Source organism: Diabrotica undecimpunctata, chromosome 4 (genome assembly GCF_040954645.1).
Source record: "Diabrotica undecimpunctata isolate CICGRU chromosome 4, icDiaUnde3, whole genome shotgun sequence".
Taxonomy (NCBI): domain Eukaryota; kingdom Metazoa; phylum Arthropoda; class Insecta; order Coleoptera; family Chrysomelidae; genus Diabrotica; species Diabrotica undecimpunctata.
Genome location: NC_092806.1, coordinates 104,682,897 through 104,703,257, shown reverse-complemented (window position 1 = coordinate 104,703,257; position 20,361 = coordinate 104,682,897). Strand labels below are relative to the sequence as shown.

Sequence of the window (20,361 nt, the reverse complement as noted above, 5' to 3'; positions counted from 1 at the left end):
ATTTTATTTGCAGTATAATTTACTTTTACAAGTTTTTATGGTATCTGTTACGCACAAATTTCAGAAATTCGTAAGACGTAAGACGTCTTCAGTCTGTTTGACCTTCCTAATGAGTGTACTGACAAGTACATGTAAACTCTGCAGTTTTATATATACCATTGTTAAGTACTGTAGAAGCGCAGATTACAATAATTATTGTATTAAATAAACAAGTTTAAGTCACTTTATTAGCAGCTAATATAAGACTAAAATATTAATAGTGCTAACACCTTTGCTGATTTATGCTACCAGGGGTCGCTATTCGGAACTTGTACATAGCGAATAGCAGTTTCTCTTTAAACATATTTTGAGTGGTAAAAAATGCTACACCTTTCTTACTATGGAGTATTTACACATCAATGCTCGCATTATAGTGTGCCATTAAGTTTGCAGATAAATAAATGTCTCTTTTATTCGATTTGCTCGTATTTGTTATAATTCGTTATAAAGTTTGGCACATGATTTGTCGTTATAAAAATTAGTACTAATAACTCATTTATAATGGCATTGAAAAAAAGTTTTAAAATAGACAAAATAAGTTTAGAAGGAAATCTAAACAAAAACTTACCGGATTTATTTTCAAACGAAGAAAATTCGGCAAAAATATAAAAGTTTTGTGATTTTAAATCTAAATATCAACGATAAATAATACTTTTGAAAACTTCCTCCGACTTTCTTTGTTTCCTTTAACAAAAACTTTTAGGGACATAAAGAGAATCTCAACAGTAATAATTCTAAGGTGAAAAGCAAAGAAATTTGACTAACATATTTTGTGTTAAAAACAATTTACACAAATAATTGTTTTTATCTGCTTTCAGTATGGTTTACAATTTCGATTTTACATAATTAAATTAAATTCGCAAACAAAATAAATTTTGTATTAAATATGTCGTTTTTATTTCTATTTTCCTATTCTATTTTTCTATTTCAATAATTACACATTCTATATTCCATAAAGATTAAATTAAATAAAAATTAATTACTTTATGCTTGGTTACATTTTTTTATGGTAATAGCGAAAAACAAATGGAACTAATACCGTTTTGTTATATATATATATATATATATATATATATATATATATATATATATATATATATATATATATATATGTGTGTGTGTGTGTGTGTGTAAGTAAAATATTGTATTTAACTTCAATTTCTGTATGTCAAAAGCATACTGTCCTAAGTCCAATTTTTACGTATTCGACTTATTTATGTAGGTTTGTTTACATTTTTACAATCTATTTAGTGGTATATAATACTAAGTCCATTTTAAATATAAAAAGAAAATAGTTAAAATAACATCGTCTTAAGTCCATACCTCCTTAGAGGCATATAATCCTAAGTTGGACCTAGGACAGTATTGCTCTATCTACGTAAACCGACAGTAGTAGTTTAAGTCCGTGTAAAACGAACAGCCCCGAACATTAACGTCTTAACGAATTATGGTAAGTAATTCGTTTACTAATATTATAGTTCTTAGGATAAAATAAGGAATTTAAAAAAAATTTTCTTCATATAAAATTGATTTAGAAATATATTTTTATGGTTAATACATTTTTTTTTTCAGATACGTCAAAAGACAACCAACCTAGTACCTCGCAAGTAACTAAGATCGGTCAAGATGTAGATACTATGTCATCCAAAATAAAGACGTATGAAAAACAGTTTTCTCTCTTAGAAAATGACCTTTTGTTGAGCGACCCTGATGATTCTATAGCAGATAAAGATTATAATCCTATTAATGATGTTGATTATGATTCAGAAGATACCGTTGAACAACCAGACGTTCTTGTAGAAAATAAGCAAGTTAATAAAAGAAAAGTTTCCAGAAAATCTGTTACAAAACAATTTGGAAAGAAACGTTTAAGGAATATTTTCGAGTGGATTGTAAGTAAGCGAAAACGGGAGTATGCTGCCGGTAGATCCTATCTCAGTAAAAGCGGAAAAGAGATGCCTGAAAGAAAGAAAAAAGCTACTTGTTCATGACGTATGAAATGTTATACCAAAATAACTGAAGAAAAGGGAGATGAGATTTTTAATTATTATTGGAATGATGAAAAAGATTATAATGTAAAAAGCATACACCTAGTAATACAACTCAGCAGCATGTAATCGATTCCGTTGTATCACATATTTCCTCATTTCCTCAATATGAAAGCCACTACAATCGAGAAAGATCAAAGACAGCATATTTAGGTCCTCAGTTATCAGTGCAGCAAATGTATATGCTCTATAAAGAAAATTGCTTTGAACAACACGTTCATTTAGACGATGTATCAAAACTATGGTTGTATAGGGATATTTTTAATAAAAAATTAAATCTCACTTTTAAATCACCAGAAGTGGACACTTGTGATACGTGTGATTTATTTTTAGCTTTAAGACAGCAGTACACGACACTGATGCAGAATGTATAAACAATGAAAGAAATTTACATCTCAAAGATGCAGAACGTAGGTATAATCTCAAATCCTCAGACACAAATGAAACTAAAGAAAATTGCAAACATAAGGTACTCACAGCAGATCTTCAAATATATTTACCTACACCGTTGTTGACCAATTCGCTTACTTTATATAAAAGAAAGCTTTGGACTTTAAATTATACAATGTTTGATTCCTCAAATAATTCAGCCTGGTGTATGATGTGGGACGAATCAAAAGGTAAGAGAGGTGGGAATGAGTTGGCATCAGCTTTGGTAAAATGGGCGGATCTAAACTTACCTGGATCTAATATGGAGCACATAACGCTTTGGTCTGATAATTGCTTTGGCCAAAATAAGAACAGTAGCATCGTAATGGGCTTTTATTTTATTCTAAATAAATATCCACAGCTTAAAACCATTGATCAAAAATTTCTTTTTAAAGGACATAGTCACATGGAAGCTGACACCGTTCATGCCCAAATAGAAAAACAGCGAAAAAAAAACCCCTACAATGACAGTTGTAACTCCGTGGGATTGGCAGCAACTTATCCGTCACTGTTCCTCAAAATTTAAAGTAATAAACTTAGAATTGGCCGACTTTAAATCTTTTGATCCAATGTATACTGTTGCAAGGGGTTCTTCAAATGCTGCACCTTTCGTTGCTCGAAAAATTAATCGTAATAAAGAGCCGTTCCTATTGTCTAAAGTAGTTCACTTGCAGTATAGAAAAGAAAAGTTAGGGAGATTTTAAGTAGATTTGAGAAGAAACACAAGAACCGAACTTACCTTACCGATGGATCTGGACCAAATAAATCAAAGGCTAGTGCCTATTTTAACAGCAAAATATAATGACCTCATGCATTTATTGCCTTTTGTACCATCGGAGTTTTACGAATACTATCGAAGCTTACCACATGCTATAAATCGGAACGATTATCCAGAAGGAGATGCTGATCAATAAAATTTATTTAAGCTAATACGTACTTTAAAATTTTTAGTTCATGTTTATTTTACTTTCTGTTTTCACTTTGTTAAATCTTAATAAATTGAAATTAGTATATCTTACTTATAGTTTATTCGTTTATTCCTTATAATATATTCGTTTTACTTATTGTCAATAAGGACAGGTGACTTATTATAAAAATGTTTTCGGGAAAAAAAAATACAACTTAGAAGCATACTGTCCTAAGTCCATTTTTTTGTAAAATTAGAATATTGCAAAAATTTTAAATTGTTGGATTATAATACTCTACCTGTACTATTAATTGCTTAGAAAAAACTGGTTATTCATTATTTATTTATATCTGTAATAATTCCAAAGATTCACCGAAAACCGTTAATTCGTTCTCCTGTAAAATCGATAAATTGGACTTAAGACAGTTTGCTTCCGATATACAGATTTTAATTTCAGCATTGTTCTACAGGTGTTTATTATTTAACTGGTCATTGGGAACATTTTGTGTAAACAAAATATAAGTACCTCAAATCAACGCATACGGATCGTTATTTAAACAACAACTCGAATTACTACCTCCTCCCTCAAACAAAAAAAAGCATAATAACAACCCCAATGAAGCACTTGAATATGTAAACCAAAATATTTGGTAGGGGAGTTAAAATAACTAGACAAATTATTGGAACTTAGCGGTTACGTTCCAAGAGATGTCAAGAAATTTATTCGTTGAAAAAGATTTACCCTTCTACGACATTGAAAGTATTGCAATACTGACTTACAATGAGAACGAAAACGTAAAGGTTTTTAATTATATCGAACATGGTAAATCTTTACTTAAAATGTTTTATATGTAAATTTCATCTTTTAACTAGTGGCAACGATACAAGAAATTCTAAGATCGAATGAAAATTAAAGGGTAAAGATTTTAACTGCAAGTATCTACCGTATTACCTTTAGATGCAATTCAGTGTAAAAAACGTGGTAGTCGATGAACTAAACAAAAATATCTATCCAAAGCAACTCTTTTAGGTTTCAATATGAAGTTTAATCACGATTTTATCCCTTCTGCCTTTTTGTGAACTAACAATGTGAAAATATGAGATAAACAAAATAAAGGAAATTTTTAGTTGAAACAGGGTGCGTTTTTCTAAAAATCGAATTTTTCTATTTTTCCTCAACTTTTCCATGGGGAAATTTTTGTTTTTACGACCTACCGTTATGCCTTTCTTGCTAATTCCTACTCGCGAAAACTAACAATTTTTCAAGAGGCATTAAGGAGAAAATCACGGACATTTACTTAAAAAAGGTATTCTACTAGAGGGCCGCTCTAGTAGAATACCTTTACAGTTTGTTCTGCTGATGTAAAAGGTGACAAATTAAAGCAGCTGTCCACTGACCATTACCCAAGTCTTGTTCCTGTGTAAATACGTTCCTGTGTTATTTTGTTCCTGTGTAAATACGATTACTCACAACTACACATCCTTACCTTTACGAATATAAAAAACTGAAGAAAACCACGAAAAACAAATATATATATATATACATAGAGCAGGCGGCTACGCACCATCCTATTATACCGCCTTACCAACCTCAAGGTGTAAATCCATCGTGCCAAAGAGATGCATGGCCCAGGGGTAACATAGTGGGCTACAAGCGATGGCTAAGGAGATGGCAAACACGAGAGAAAAATAGCTTTGATATGGGCTTGAAGCAAGGGCGCACTGCCCCATTGGACCGATCACCACGACACAACTAGTGGGAAGAAAGATGAGAAGAAACAAGAAAAATAAAAAAGGCGGAAGAGAGAGTAGCGACGATGAGGAAGAAAGTAGAAGAGGGGCGAGAAGGAAAGGGATAACACTCGAGGGGAGAAAAGCTGACAGAGAGAAGTGGATAAAAAGAAAAAAAAATGGAAGTAGGAAAAGTGCAAGAAGAAGCAGCAGGAAGGATAGGAAAGGAAGATAGAAACAGCAAACCAAGAGAGAACTGCTAAAACTTTCCCACACAGATGCTTTAAGAGGATCTTCTAATTTATCGCGTGGTTATTAAAAAATTTTGCATGCTGTTATGAAATGTGTTTGTGTTGCCTTTTTAACGTGGGAAATTTAAAGAACGCTGTATATAAAATGCCACAAACGGTCTTGCACTATAATGCAGTTAAGAGCTATGACGTCATTCGTATCATGCGTTCGACGGCATTTTCTTTGGCTGCCGTTCGCTTTCACTTACAGTTCAGCATATATAGACGTGTTGAGTTAATGCACGAGTTGACGATTCTCTTATCTTATTTTATTATAGTGCCCGTCTCAGTATATAGATACACGCGTTATATTTGTACCTAATTGTTAATTATTCTAGGAATTATAAGTTTGAATTTGGAAAACTTGAATGACTTAGGTAAGTATTAATATTGGGCGTCCGTTCATTTTCTAAATATTGGTACTTTTAGTTAGGTTAAGTATTGGGATGTCAATGATGTTAAAAGTTGGCGATACATTCTCCTCATTTGCCGATGCAAAAATAGCGATCTCGGAACTTGGAGAACCACGTTTTGGAAACGAGATGCATGTACTATTGCAAGCAGTAAAATTAAGAGGCCGACAGAAAGCTTTTTAATCTATTATCAACTTGTTTATGCATGCAATCATAGTGGAACGAAGTTCAAGAGCGATGGGAAAAAATCGGCAGTCTTGGATGTAATGTATTCCTCTTTAGGACTGTTGGACATAACATAAAGCTACTTACGATAGGTTTTATTAATTTATTAAGCTTTATAAGAATTGTATAACTTAACCTTAATTCAGTTCACATGAAGTCCATGACCTAAATCTATTGTCATGTGTGGTTGTCATGTCACTGCTGTCACTTAAGGTTCCGTTTGCCAAGTGCAACGTTGCCAAGTATATCCGTACATGAAAACCATACATAACACGTCCCCTTTAATAAAAACAAAATAAACAAAAATTAATTCACATATTATATCATAAGTACATAAATAACAATAATTCACAAATATATCAATAGGTAAATCTATCAGGAGGGCGAATGACTCTACCACTTCTGGAGGTTTTCAAACCAGGTGAAGTACTATATGATGTAGAAGGTACATTAATGTCATTGATGGGTGATGTTCTATTAGATGTTGAAGGTACATCAATATCTTTGATAGTGTTATTTGTTTTACAGTCCCTTGTATCATCAGGTACATCAGGACAAAGAACTGCTCTCATATTTCCCATACTTGACCTTCCAGTAGTCACAATATCATTTTCATGACTAGTTTTCACATATGCTTGCTCACAATTTGCATTTGCATGTTGCTGTGCTTCTGACCGTACAGGTCTAAGATAGTGTCTATTACGTCTATAAGCAGTATCATTTACTTTAACCATGTAATCCCTTGATCCTTTCTTTGCCATAACCACTCCAGGGTTCCATTTCCTTTTCTTTTCTTGAAGTAAAATTTGTTGTCCCGATTTTAATTCTGGTAACCTATTTGTTCCTTTGTCATAATAGTGTTTTTGTTTTCTTTGATTTTCTCTCAATTGTGTAAAATATCTTTTATTAGAATGTCTGGGCTTTAGAAATTCCATACTGACTGGTAAGTTGGTTCTGAAATTTCTTCCAGTTAGCAACACACAAGGAGCAGGTAAATTTTGTTTTGGAGTTGTATTATAATCTAATACAGCTAGAAATGGATCTTTCTTAGTTTGTACAGATTTTAAAAACAAGTTTTTTATTGTTTGTATTGTTCTTTCCACCATGCCATTGCTACGAGGATATTGTGGACTTGATGTTGTTACTTCAATATTATATATACGGACAAAATTTAAAAATTCATGAGAGCTGAATGGAGGACCATTATCAGAAAATATTTCACAAGGCAGTCCATTAATAGCAAACAAATTTTTTAATTGTGTTACAACACTGCTAGCCGTTTTGTTCATTAGTTTACTAACAATTGCAAACTTCGAAAAATAATCAACCACAACTAAAAAATCTTGTGAGGCTACTGTCATGAAATCAATACCAATTTTTTGCCAAGGTATTTCAGGTACATCATGTGATTTTAATGGCTCCCTATTGTTGCTCTTATAGCTCATTTGACAAGTCAGACAGTTCAGAACAATGTTTTCTATATCCTTCATCAATCCCGGACAATAAATTGCTTCTTGAGCCTTCTTCTTACATGATACTACACCCTGATGAGACTGATGTATAACATCAAGAAATTCACCCTTCAATTCTTCAGGAATAATTAACCTTTTTTTTATAAAATAATACATTCTTTAATAAATATATATCATGTCTGTCAGACCAGAATTTTTTCACCTCAGAAGGTACAGAGCTTTTATGCTCAGGCCACCCATTTAAAACATAATATTTAACTTTTTGTAAAGATGGGTCAGTATCAATTGCATTTTGCAATCTTTTTTCATTTTCTTTTGATGTTGCTACAATAGAATACACTTTTAAATTATTTTCATCATCTATAAAATTAGTATTTATGGTTTTATTCAAAGGATCTCTACTTAAATTGTCAGGAACTTTGAGATTTTTACCAGGAACATATTTGAGTGAAAATTTATATCTCATTAATTGCATTGCCAGTCTTTGGATCCTAGGTGACATTTCATCTAAAGGTTTTTTTAACAAACCTAAAAGAGGTCTGTGGTCTGTCTCTATTTCAAAATCTATGCCATAAAGATAGAATGAAAATCTTTCACATCCATACACTATACCAAGAAGCTCCTTTTCAATTGCAAATTCAATTGGAAACCCATCTTGCGAGACCATGGCCCCCAAACCATATGGGCTGGCATCAACAGAGAGTATGGTCTTTTTGTCAGGGTTAAAATAATGCAAAGTAGTGGCTGACGCCACAAGATTCTTTAGTTTATCAAAACATGCCTGTTCATTATGTCCCCAATGCCACTCATTTTTACTAGAAAGTAAACATCTTAGAGGACTAGTGTGTTCTGACAGGTTTGGTATAAATTTTGCAAGATATACTATGGTTCCCAAAAAACGTTGTAATTCTTTTTTATTACTTGGTGGTGTCATTTTTGTAATAGCTTCTGTTTTATCATGATCAGGTGAAATGCCAATATTACTCATCTGATGACCTAAAAATTTCACTTTTGTTTGACAAAATTTAGATTTTCCTAAATTCAAAGTTAAGCCACTCTGTTTAATTTTTTCTAAAACACATTTCAAATTTTTATCATGTTCATTTTTAGAACATCCAAAAACCAAAATATCATCAAAATATGTTATTGTTCCTGATATACTATCTAAAAGTTCAGACATATATTTTTGAAAAATTTCAGGTGCACAGGTAAGGCTATATGGTAATCTCAGATATCTATAACGACCAAAAGGTGTAGTAAAAGTACATAAAAGTGAACTTTCATAATTCAAAGGCAACTGAAGAAAAGCAGATGACGCATCTAATAATGTGAAATAATTAGCCCCTGAAAGCTTAGCAAATAAAGTATCTTGAGTAGGAATTGGAAATCTTTCTCTTTTCACATATTTATTTAGATACACAGGATCCATACATATTCTTATATCAGATCCCTTATTTTTCGGAACAACTACAATAGGATTTTGCCATTCTGTGGGTTCACTAACTGGTACAATAAGGTTTTTACGTACCATATCATCAAGTTTATCTTTAACTTGGCTCCTTATAGCCAGTGGAATTTTTCGTGTCCCACTTATGAATGGCACTGCATCACTAGGTAAAGTTATATTAAAATACCTGTTGACCTTTCCTACACCTGAAAAAATGCTCTTATAACTATTTATAATATGATTTGTTTCATTATCTATCATACTAACACTAGGCTGATCACAAACAATTTGAAAGTCTCTTGCTGCCTTTAGGCCTAATAGAGATTTTTGTTTATCATTATCTAAAATATAGAACAGACAATCTTTAAATATTTTCTTGAAAGAGCAAGGTATATAAATTTTACCAACAACATTAATAACATGTCCAGTATAGCTAGATAATGAACTATTAGTATTTTCAAGCATTTTATAATCAATATTTAAATTTTTAAAATCACTACTGTTCAATATATTGACTTCACTTCCAGTATCAACTTTTAAAATACTCTCTTTACCGTTAATAATGATTTTTTGGAACCATTCTGAAGAGTTCGGATTAATTTCATTAACAGTCCACACTAGTACCTGTTCATCAGTTAAATCAGTGTCAGAATTGCTACAACTACTATCGTTATCATTGATTTCATGGACTTTGTTGTCATTATCAGGACAAAATTTACGGTAGTGTCCTTTTTTGTTACACAAAGAACAATATCTGAAAAATGCAGGACACTTACCCCTAATATGCTGAAGTCCACATTTATAACACTGAATATAATGGTTACCTGTATTTTTGTCAGTAACTTTGTGGCTTGTAGACTGCTCCTTCTCATACTTTGAACCATACCTTGACTGTCCTGTAGATCCAGGTCTGTTTTCTTCATTTCTTTTCTTCACAACCCTAACACTTTCACTTTCTTTGGATATTTCACGTTGAGTAACAGCACTATTTTCCATAGCCCTACAGATGTCTATAGCTTGTGCTAGTTTTAAATCAGCACATTGTAATAATTTTTCTTGAATTCGTAGATCATGTGTACCCAAAACAATCCTGTCCAAAATTAAAGTATCCTTTTCTTTAAACTCACATGTTGATGCTAATTGTTTCAAGGCAGTTACAAACTGATCGATACTTTCATTTTGTAATTGATCTCTTTTAAAGAATTTAAAATGTTCATAAATTAAATTCTTAAGAGGGCTGCAGTATGTATCAAACTTACACAAAACAACATTGTACTTCTGATCATCTTCAACATTTTCATACTCGAAGGTATTGAATATCTTCAGCCCTTCATCTCCCAGCTGATTTAGGAGAATAGCGATTTTTATGTGGTCTGGTTTTTCACTTTTGCCGGAGGCTGTTAAAAATAACTGGAACTTTTGCTTCCAAAATTTCCACTCGTGAGAAATATTATTTCTTTGGAAACTAAACGGTTCTAAGCCTTTACAAGTATCTGTCATTTTGATTCGAGCACAGTATAGCTCCTTTACTTACATATATTTTTTATAGGCTTTTGTCACATGCACCGGCTTTTAACACAACTTAACCTATCGTCACTTTTCCGCTGCCACCAGTCCTCTTTAGGACTGTTGGACATAACATAAAGCTACTTACGATAGGTTTTATTAATTTATTAAGCTCTATAAGAATTGTATAACTTAACCTTAATTCAGTTCACATGAAGTCCATGACCTAAATCTATTGTCATGTGTGGTTGTCATGTCACTGCTGTCACTTAAGGTTCCGTTTGCCAAGTGCAACGTTGCCAAGTACATCCGTACATGAAAACCATACATAACATTGGACAATCAAAGAAGATTGTCCAGTACATGTACGATTCAAGGCATCGTTAGATGGAACTGCGTTAAAAGTAACGTCAATTCAAACTCAGCACAATCATACCTCAAAAGTAAGCATATAATGATTATCATTAGGTATAACGTCGGCACTGTCAACCAAATTAAAGTTTATTTGGGTTTCTGCATTTGCATAAATTTAATTTATTAATTTTAACAATAATGGACAACAAATTATTAATAAATAATAAACTTTCAAATAATACTAAATGGTTTTATCATAACTTTTGATTGTATTTCACTTTTTATATCATTTTTTAAAATTGGTACATTTTTTTTTACAGCATTTAATATTATCTAATTTTAAGGTTTTAAATGCACATACCCCCAGCCAAAGAAAACTTTTTAGCGACATGAAGGAAAGTGTAAAGGAGTTTTTAAATATGGATGCAAACAGAAAGCTTTTACAACAAAAATTGCAAGAGGAAACTGAAAAAATTATTACTTTGCAAGATTTAACCAATTTGAGAAGAAATAATCCAACAAAAACAAAATGTCTGGATAACAGCTTATATCCTCAAAGCAAAACATCATAGCCCGAATTATTCTTTTATCGTCAAATTGATGAAAACTAAGTAGCTACTATTATTTTCAGGTGCCCATTCAGCTGTTTTGCAGGATGAAGAAAATAATTCAAACTCCAATCATGAGAAATACAAAAATAGGATTACCTCTTTTTCTTATTAGTGTAGAAGACGGTAATTGTTAAACTGAAATACTGGGGGTTTGCATGCTAGCATCAGAAGATAAGCCTGGTTTTTAGAAACATTTAAACGTGAAAATCCATCATGGATCAATGTGAAATGTGTAATAACAGACAAGGATTTACATGAAAGGGAAGTTATTAGAAATTGCTTTCCTAATACAAACCTTATTATACACTTGAGTGCAAAATAATCGACTCAAAATTATTTTGCGAAAGTACGTCTCCCGTTTCAATTTAGAAAGTGTAAATTTAAAAATATTTATTGTACACTCATTAACCTCATTATTGAGTTTTACAAAAGTTTTGTTTTTTGGTGAATCACATAACGTATTATAAATAAATAATGCGACACATAGAAAGGAGGTCAGAATTTGACTCATTGAAATCGACACGCACCGACTTAACGCGTTCGGTTAACATCGTACGCATCAATTTCCATAGCAACCCACTAATACATCTGTCACTTAAGTTCGCAACAGCAAAACAAATGGATACGACTTCCGTCAAAACAGCTTAAGCAGTAGCACTATTGAGAGAAGGTCTGAGCAAGAGGGCCGTGACAAATCGACTAAATTTAAGGCAATCTGCTGTGTCCCGAGTGTATCGTCGGTACCAAGATACTAGTGATTATGCCTGCCGACAAGGAGGAGGCCCTAAACCCTAAATAATAACGGAGAGAGATGATTGACTTCTTGTATCGAAATCCCTGAGAAATCGACATTTGACTGGTGCTAATCTCAAAGAAAAGCTTAGAGAGGTCCGAAGTGTGGTTACCAGCGTTTGGACAGTCAGAAAGAGACTGAAGGCAGCAAACCTGATACCAAAAAGGGCAGCTACGGGTCCCAAGCTAACTGCAGTCCAGAAGCAAAGACGATTCGAATTTGCTCGCGAACATCTGGATTGGAATGACTATCAATGGGGTCAGGTATTATTCTCCGACGAAAGTAGGATCTGTCTACAATGCAACAACCAGAGACGTCGAGTCTATAGAAGGTCAGAAGAGCGATTTGCTCAATGTTCTATACGAGAAATTATGTCATATGGAGAGGTTCTTGTATGTTTTGGGCAGGCATTTCCATGGATGGGAAAACCGAGTTAGTTTTCGTGCCTGGTGAACAACATGGAGGAGGTTTAACGGCGGATCGTTACATCAGAGTGTAACGACATTATTTTGCCCACCACATAGGGTATAATTATAGGGGGTTCGAAAAATAGGGACAAAAACTACTGGGGTGGATATAGGGCAAGCAAAATAAACGATACTGTGCGAACGGCACTCAGGGCTTATTTGGAGAGCTGGGTCGTGGATAAGTAAATGGCAAAGGGGTTGGATTTTAACAACTACAAAAAAATTAAAAAAATGGATACTTACATATAAATCTCCTGGACAAAAGGGCAAATAAAAACAACAATAAAGACCTCTAGCTATTTGAAATATGGATGCAGCTTCGAAGAATCCTAATATTGCTGGAAAAAGGAAAAAAGGCTCTTCTTTTCTGATTTTACCAAAAAAGGCACTAAAGTTTCTGAGGGTTAAACTGGAATTATACTGGAATTTATGCTATACAAAAAAGGACTGCTTTAACTGGTCTGGAAAGACGACCAGAGACAAATAAAGTGAGGTTGGAAGAAAATCACCGGCACATTAGATACACCCTATACGCAGCTTTTTACAACACTGAAAATATTTCAATACTCTGGTACACGGCACAAATCTCTTATTCTTTTATCAAAATAGTGATTACTCTTTTTATATCTGCCATATTACAGAGAGTAAATTTTCACTAAATTTCCACAAATTCGCCGGTTTTGACCAGCTTAACTGCCACATTTCCGTTCAACACCGACTTAGTTGCCAACCTCAACTTGACCTTCCACCGATTTGTATCGCACCCGCATTTCCCCTCACGACCCAATTTTACCCGTCCATACCACGGAACCAGCTAAAATTCGTTAGACATACAAATCTTGAAAATAACCTTGAACAATTTCAGCTCGGTTTTAGGATCGTATAACCAAAACGCAATATGTCAAGTACTTAAACAGAAATACATTTCTCGGACCAGGAACGTCTTTAGAAATTTTTAAACCAAGAAATTCATTATGCTAATTTTTAAACCAAGAAATTTATTATGCTACAAGAGACATTTTGAAGGAACATGTGGTTCCATACGCGGAATTTATTGGTGATGCCTTAATTTTAATGCAAGATAATGTCATATCGCACGATTCACCACCACCTATCTGACTGAGATCGGTATACCTACAATAAATTGGCCTGCTGGGCCAATTTGGGATGAGCTTAAACGAAGGGTCCGAGACAGAAATCAAGCACTAAGAAGCATAATGGTATTGAGAGCTGCCCTTAATGATGAATGGGAAGCAATGTCTCAAGAATTTATTAGAAGAGTCATCCGATCTATGCGAAATCGATTGGAAAGTGTAATTAGGAGTAGGGGTGGTAATATCAAATACTGAAATAAAAAAAAAATATTTTGTAATTGATGATTTCTCTGTTCAAAACGTCTTTCTTGGGTTAGTTCAAATGATAAATATTTGGAAAACTCTGTTCGTATTCCATATTGATTCTATAATGCTTCTTTCAAATAATGCAATAGCAGTTTTTGTAAGTTCAATAATAAAGTTATTGTTTGCACATTCGATCTTTTGATTTTTATACTTCTTACATTGAAACAGAAGGTGTAATCTCAGGAGGTGACTCTCTTTTGAGTCGATTGTTTTGCACCCAAGTGTATATGTGAGTTTCACACATTAAAAATATTTTATCGAGAAATTTCATGCAATAAAATGGGGATCACCCCAAGTGAGCGTACACTTAGTTTAGAATTAATTCAAAAATTAGTCTATGCTAAGACAGACGATAATTATAAAAAATATTTGAAATGACTAGAAGATAGTGTACCTTAAACAGTGTAGGAGTATTTCATGAAAAACTGGCACGATACCAAGGATGAGTGGAATTTAGGAATTTTTTTTTTAAAAACAATTTTTTAAGTAACACAAATCACTGGAACAAAACAGTAACAAAACCACCTGGAATCTATTGACGCTAAATTAAAATCAGTTATAACCAAAAATAGTCCCTTAAAACAGTTTATAAACAGCTTGTTTACAATTATTTTAAGTTTAGAGACAGAGGGGGATCATAAGGCAGTTTACGGCGTTTTAAAGAAACCCGTCGATATGTTTACGGAAGATTCTGACGAAAAAAAAATATTTTACATTGCTCACACGTGAAGCCTCGAAGTATGTTTTAAGAGAAATTTGTAATTCCTAAGAAATCAAAGATATTACAATTTTTGCAGACTGATTATTACCGCTAGTCAGGGTTCCACAAATACTTTTGGTTTCTTCGTGCAACTGTATAATCTATGATTTAACGATTTTACCTTGCAAGCATATTTTTGCATTGAGAATGCATGTGCAATTAAAGTTTTTTGATAAAATGATCGTAAATCATAGATGGACAATGGACTATTATAAAAATAACCAACGAACATTAACGTCTTTGATTAAAGAAAACGAATCGACAGAATATGAGTTACCAAGTAGATCAAATGATAATAATGTCTATAATATTGATCATACATGAGTATCCACCACCAAGTTCCTATGCACAAAGAAGAAAAAAATGTCTTTTGTTATGCAATGAACTAGGAGATTTAGCTGCACAACGTACGGCATGTTATTTGAGCAAAGGTTTAATATATTAAAAAATCTCAAAACATTGTAGGCCAATGATACGGCTGTTCTACTTACACTTATAGATGTTACAGATGAAAATGACACGCAAGTTATTACTAAAAGTAATGATGAAGTTGTATTTGAAAATGACACGCAAGTTATTATTGAAAGTAATGATGAAGTTGTATTTGAAAGTGAAAATAAGCTGTGTGGTGAGGTGGTTCGTGAAGATATAAGTAATGTAGATAACGTGGAGGGGAATATACAAGAGTTAAGTCCAGAAAATAAACTTCCTATTACTCACCAAACTCTTCAAGTGAACGATGTTGCTTTGTCGACAATTAAAATGCCAGTGGCAGTAAAGAAACGAGGACGCCCAAAAGGACAAGGCCTGAGAACAATAGGACTATCAAAGGAGAAGAAAAGGAACCCCAAACATTTTCAAATAAATCCACGGTTCCATTCCAAAGAAAGGATTAAATTTTTATAATTAATTTTTTTTTTAGTTTACAACAGGTTTTACAATAAAAAAAGTCTAATTTAACTATGTATTTATCATTACCCATAATTAAAATACGTTTTAATACTTCAATTTGTTTTCTTTTTTGTTTATAAGAAAATCTTCCAATAATAAATTCTTTATCAGAAATGGATACTAAGATGGGCAACCTCCAAGCGAACGGAAGCCGAAGAAAATGTAGTCAAACGCATAAGAATGACGCCATATCTGTTAACGGCATTATGGTGCACGATCGTTTGACGGCAGTTTAACTACAGCGGCTAAAGAATATAACTTGCTTTTAAATCAGGTCCTGTATTAAAAATATTGTAGTAATAAAACAAAATATATAAAATATTTACGTAAGCACTAAATACTTTTCTAAACAGATACAAACAACTATAATTATATTATATTATAGATTATTCATCTATTATGATTAAATATTTTTATAAACTTTCATTTTTATTTTAGTTCTCTAATCTATTAATTTTTTTTTTGTAAATTAACGTTGCTAAATGAGACATTCTTTTTTCAAACATTTGGTTGCTGGTGCTCATACGTAGTTGTATTTTATCAAGATCTTTATTTATTAAGAATATATGGCTTTTTTTCTTTAACTCAAATCCAACAGTTCAAACGTAATAAGAGCGGAAATTTTGCTATTCAATTATAGTAACTGAATTTTAAAATCCAAGACCGTTTTGTCAGCAGTGAGAATCTCAAAAATAATACTCGTAAAAAGGTTCAAATTTCAAATCACCTTCCCGCTAGTAGGGATCTTTTATCGTCAAAGATTCCGCACATTTACTGGTGCTGAATTAAATCCGTGCTTGGCACAGGTCGGTATAATTTCTTTTGTAACAGCGGAAGCGTGAGTCTTGTTGGCATATTATTGTGTAGAAAATGATTTTCAATTAGCACGACAAAATTAATGGCAAAAGTTATATTTCTTTTGTATAAAGAAGAAATTAAAATGATATTAAAAAAGCTATTAGGGAAGATGAAGTTCTTTTATCGAAACAGCGACAGGGAATAGAGATTTTCTTTTGTTCGTGAAATCTAGAATCAATCTTGCCAAATTAATTAATAACCCGTAAAACGAGTTGAGCTGTAATTAAAAATATAAACCTTCTATTGCACTACAAAAACTCTGTCTTAAAATTAAGCCGCATGGAATGTTTATCCGTGATATATACTTGCCAAATTAATTAATAACCCGTAAAACGAGTTGAGCTGTAATTAAAAATATAAACCTTCTATTGCACTACAAAAACTCTCTCTTAAAATTAAGCCGCATGGAATGTTTATCCGTGATATATACGGATATATATATATATATATATATATATATATATATATATATATATATATATATATATATATATATATATATCTACGGCATAAAGTGAACTCCGCCCATGTTAAAATTCAGGTTTAATTGAGCTCCGTGGTCAAGTGGATACCGATATACGGAGCTCACTTGACCATTCCATAATATTGGTTCTGTCGATTCATCAACATGTAGAGTTTCATAATTTATAAAAAATTTTTGGAGCCCGTAAATACCCCTGTATCATAAATGTATATCGTTTAGTTCACGTGTATATATTATAGGGGTCGTTCAGATCTTTTTCATTGTATATTTGAACCATACGTTTATCGGTTTAAGTAAGCTCTGAGAGTTTGGCAACTGTGCGATTATACCGTATATTTTCAACATATACCCTGAACGGTTTATATGGGCTCCTTATTTTTATCTACTATTTGTAGACAGTGTAATGTCATATGCATTACACTGTGTAACAGAGGATATTTTATTACCTGGTATAACTACGTACTAAAAGGTAACTGGTTCTTTAAAAAACAGGTATATAGATACAAAAGGATTTCGGCTTATTATTTAATGGAATGTTCGCTTGCATAGAAAATTTTATTTTTTCTGCATTTTTAGAAATGTTGTTTTTTTATTTAATATAATTTTATTAGTTCAATGCCGAATTCGATGTTTTTTTTTTATTACAGAAATTTCGTAATGTATTTTGTTTACGTGAGTATGTCTTTGTACGTTTTATGTAAGCACCCGATTAATAAAAACTACTTTTATTTCATCTACTCTTCTGCGATATCTTGTATAAAGCTTTTTTATTATTTTATTTCTGGTCTTATTTGTATACTCATATGATATCTCGATAGAAGGTTATCTCAAAATAAATATGGTTAAGTGCTGCAATAGATATTTTTGTGTTTAAATGGGTAGTAGTGTGCACAAAAAGAAAGAATGGTTAATTTGTCTATCAAGGTATATTCGGCAGCAGAAGCATATAGTGCAAGCGTCTATGTTTTAAAGGCGGAAGGACGTACGCCTCATTTTTAGCTGAGAATATTATTTCTGGTCCTCAATTTACCTTTTAGTTTTAAACAATGATCTGTGACTGATCCCGTGGGATACAAACTATTTTCAAGAAATTTATAGGAAGTCTACAGTTCAACAATTTCATGACATTATTGAATGTTCAGTTTGTGAAAGCGTCTATGTAAGGGAAATTGAGGAGCGCACATGAGTTTTTCAGGGTTTTTGACTGAAAATTGATTCACAGTTTATTTTTATTGTGCAATAATAGGTGTATCGTCTTTATAATATTAGTCCTATTATCTACCGGTATGAGTTGATCGTTTGGGTAAATGTTATACAGTGTAGGTGCTTTTATGCTACCCCAAGCGAGACCGTTTTTCATCTGCTATTCTTAACATTGAGTGATACAAAAAATATTCTCTTGTGTAGGCATACGCAAATAATATAAGTGAGTTTGTTATCTAAGGGGATATCATATAGTTTTTCGAGAAATATTTGGTAATTTAAGGTGTCGTAAGCGGCATTTAGATTAAAAAATACCACCCCTGATACCCGATATTTTTCGTACCCGTCTTTGATGTGTTGGGTAAGATTTAGCATTTGTAATCTAAATGATCTTCCCTATCTATAGCCACTTTTGTCTTTTAATTTGAGCTTTTCTTCAAATATCGGTGAAATCATATTAACGATCTTGTGCAAAAGTATTTTAAATAGCTGACAAAATAAAGATATTGGCCGATAGTTTTTGTGGTCGTTGGAGTTTTTGCCAGGTTTAAGCAAGGTAACAACTTTGGCTTGTCTCTAGATTTTGGGTGTTTCCATAATTTGAATACAGTTGTTCATCATCCGGATAAGCCATTGTGGTGTTTTTGGCCCAGATTTCGTAATAGTGCTCAGATCCTCAATGTCGGTAGTTGTATTATTTTTCATTAAATATGTAGATGGTGGATCCAAGCTCAACATCGTTGAAAGGTTCTCTGAAAGCTGACTGGTGTTGTCCTTTCTTACTTTGAGTTATTCTTTGCTTTTTTTCCAACAGAGATAGCATGTCTATATCTATAATATGGTTTTCAGCGATAAGCTTTATACCAAATACCCTACGTTAGGCCCTATATGTGTTTCCTGCACTAGAAATAAGTCAGATTCGTATTTAGCGCATATGTCTGATAAGTTTAAGGAAAGTAAAGTTTCTTGATCTCTAGATATACCCTTAACAGTTATAAACATATGTTATTAGAATAGTTGGACCTAAAAAGGACAAAATCATATTAAAGGGGCGACTGACGAATTAGCCGATTAATTATTTAATCATTACCCTGGGTATGCCCGATTGTTCTGATCTTCTTAGTACTTAAATTTTCGTAAAGGCTCGTTCTTGAACCCCATAAGTAATGCCTAATATTTTACTTTTTATTGAAAATTTAAATTTTACATGCCGTGTATTACTTTTTGACGATACTTCGAATCAGATTTGTATAGTAATAATTTAAGGTATTAAAGAGCCTGTTTGTGGAAAATAAATAAGTTTGTGATATCGTTCGTAACTCATATATAGATAATAAAAAAATAAACAGTTAAAATAGGTGTAAAAAATTTCAACTTCATACATGGCGCCATTGTTCAGGTGATGATGGGTTTATCACAGATATCAAAGGTTACATTTTAATTCAAGGTTCTATTTGCATATTTTCAATATTAAAAGAGTAGGAAAAGACATGTTTATGCTTTTATTTTTTTTTTAAATCTATTCTATTTTCTTTCTAGAGTTCCGTCTTCTTTGAACGACCTGTGGTCTTTTTTCAATTGGGCACTTGTCTAAGGCTATGACAAATACTCTGTCTTCTGCTATTCTACATTAATATGGCTGAATCATTTTCTCTTTCTTGCAGCTATTTTATTGTTTATCCTGTCAATCCTGTGTATCTTTTTCTTCTTCTTCTTCTTCTTCTTCTTTTTATATAGACATTACTCTGTCTGTTTTTCAATGTGTCTCCAGTAAGTTGCCGTTCCATGGTTTTCGTGGTCTTCTTGCTGATCGTCTTCCTATTGGGTAACCGTCTCTTGCCGTGTCTACTACTCCATTTGTTGTCATTCGGCTTATATGATCGTTCCATTCTACTATTCTATTTCTTAACCAGTTCTTAATGTTCTTGACCTTGTATCTACATCGTATATCTGTACTTCTAGCTCTGTCCCAT

General features: G+C 32.6%; 1 protein-coding gene across 1 annotated transcript; it reads right to left on the bottom strand.

Annotated features, from left to right (window-relative positions):
- Positions 1 to 6,441: 6,441 nt before the first annotated feature.
- On the bottom strand, positions 6,442 to 10,501 carry LOC140438872 (uncharacterized). Its single transcript, XM_072528510.1, has 4 exons — positions 9,406 to 10,501; positions 8,986 to 9,342; positions 7,957 to 8,550; positions 6,442 to 6,926 (listed from the first exon to the last, which is right to left on the bottom strand). Exons 1-4 carry the CDS (start codon positions 10,499 to 10,501, stop codon positions 6,442 to 6,444), a joined length of 2,532 nt encoding a protein of 843 aa, XP_072384611.1.
- Positions 10,502 to 20,361: the final 9,860 nt, after the last annotated feature.

What these genes read in the sequence shown, in the direction of transcription:
- LOC140438872 (XM_072528510.1), bottom strand. Translation starts at nt 10,501, where the DNA reads ATGACAGATACTTGTAAAGGCTTAGAACCGTTTAGTTTCCAAAGAAAT. An exon ending in ACATGTTATTAATGTTGTTG is followed by an intron (nt 9,343 to 9,405) that starts GTAAAATTTATA and finishes TCTATATTTTAG; the next exon opens with ATAATGATAAACAAAAATCT. An exon ending in GGGATCTGATATAAGAATAT is followed by an intron (nt 8,551 to 8,985) that starts GTATGGATCCTG and finishes TGAAATTTTTAG; the next exon opens with GTCATCAGATGAGTAATATT.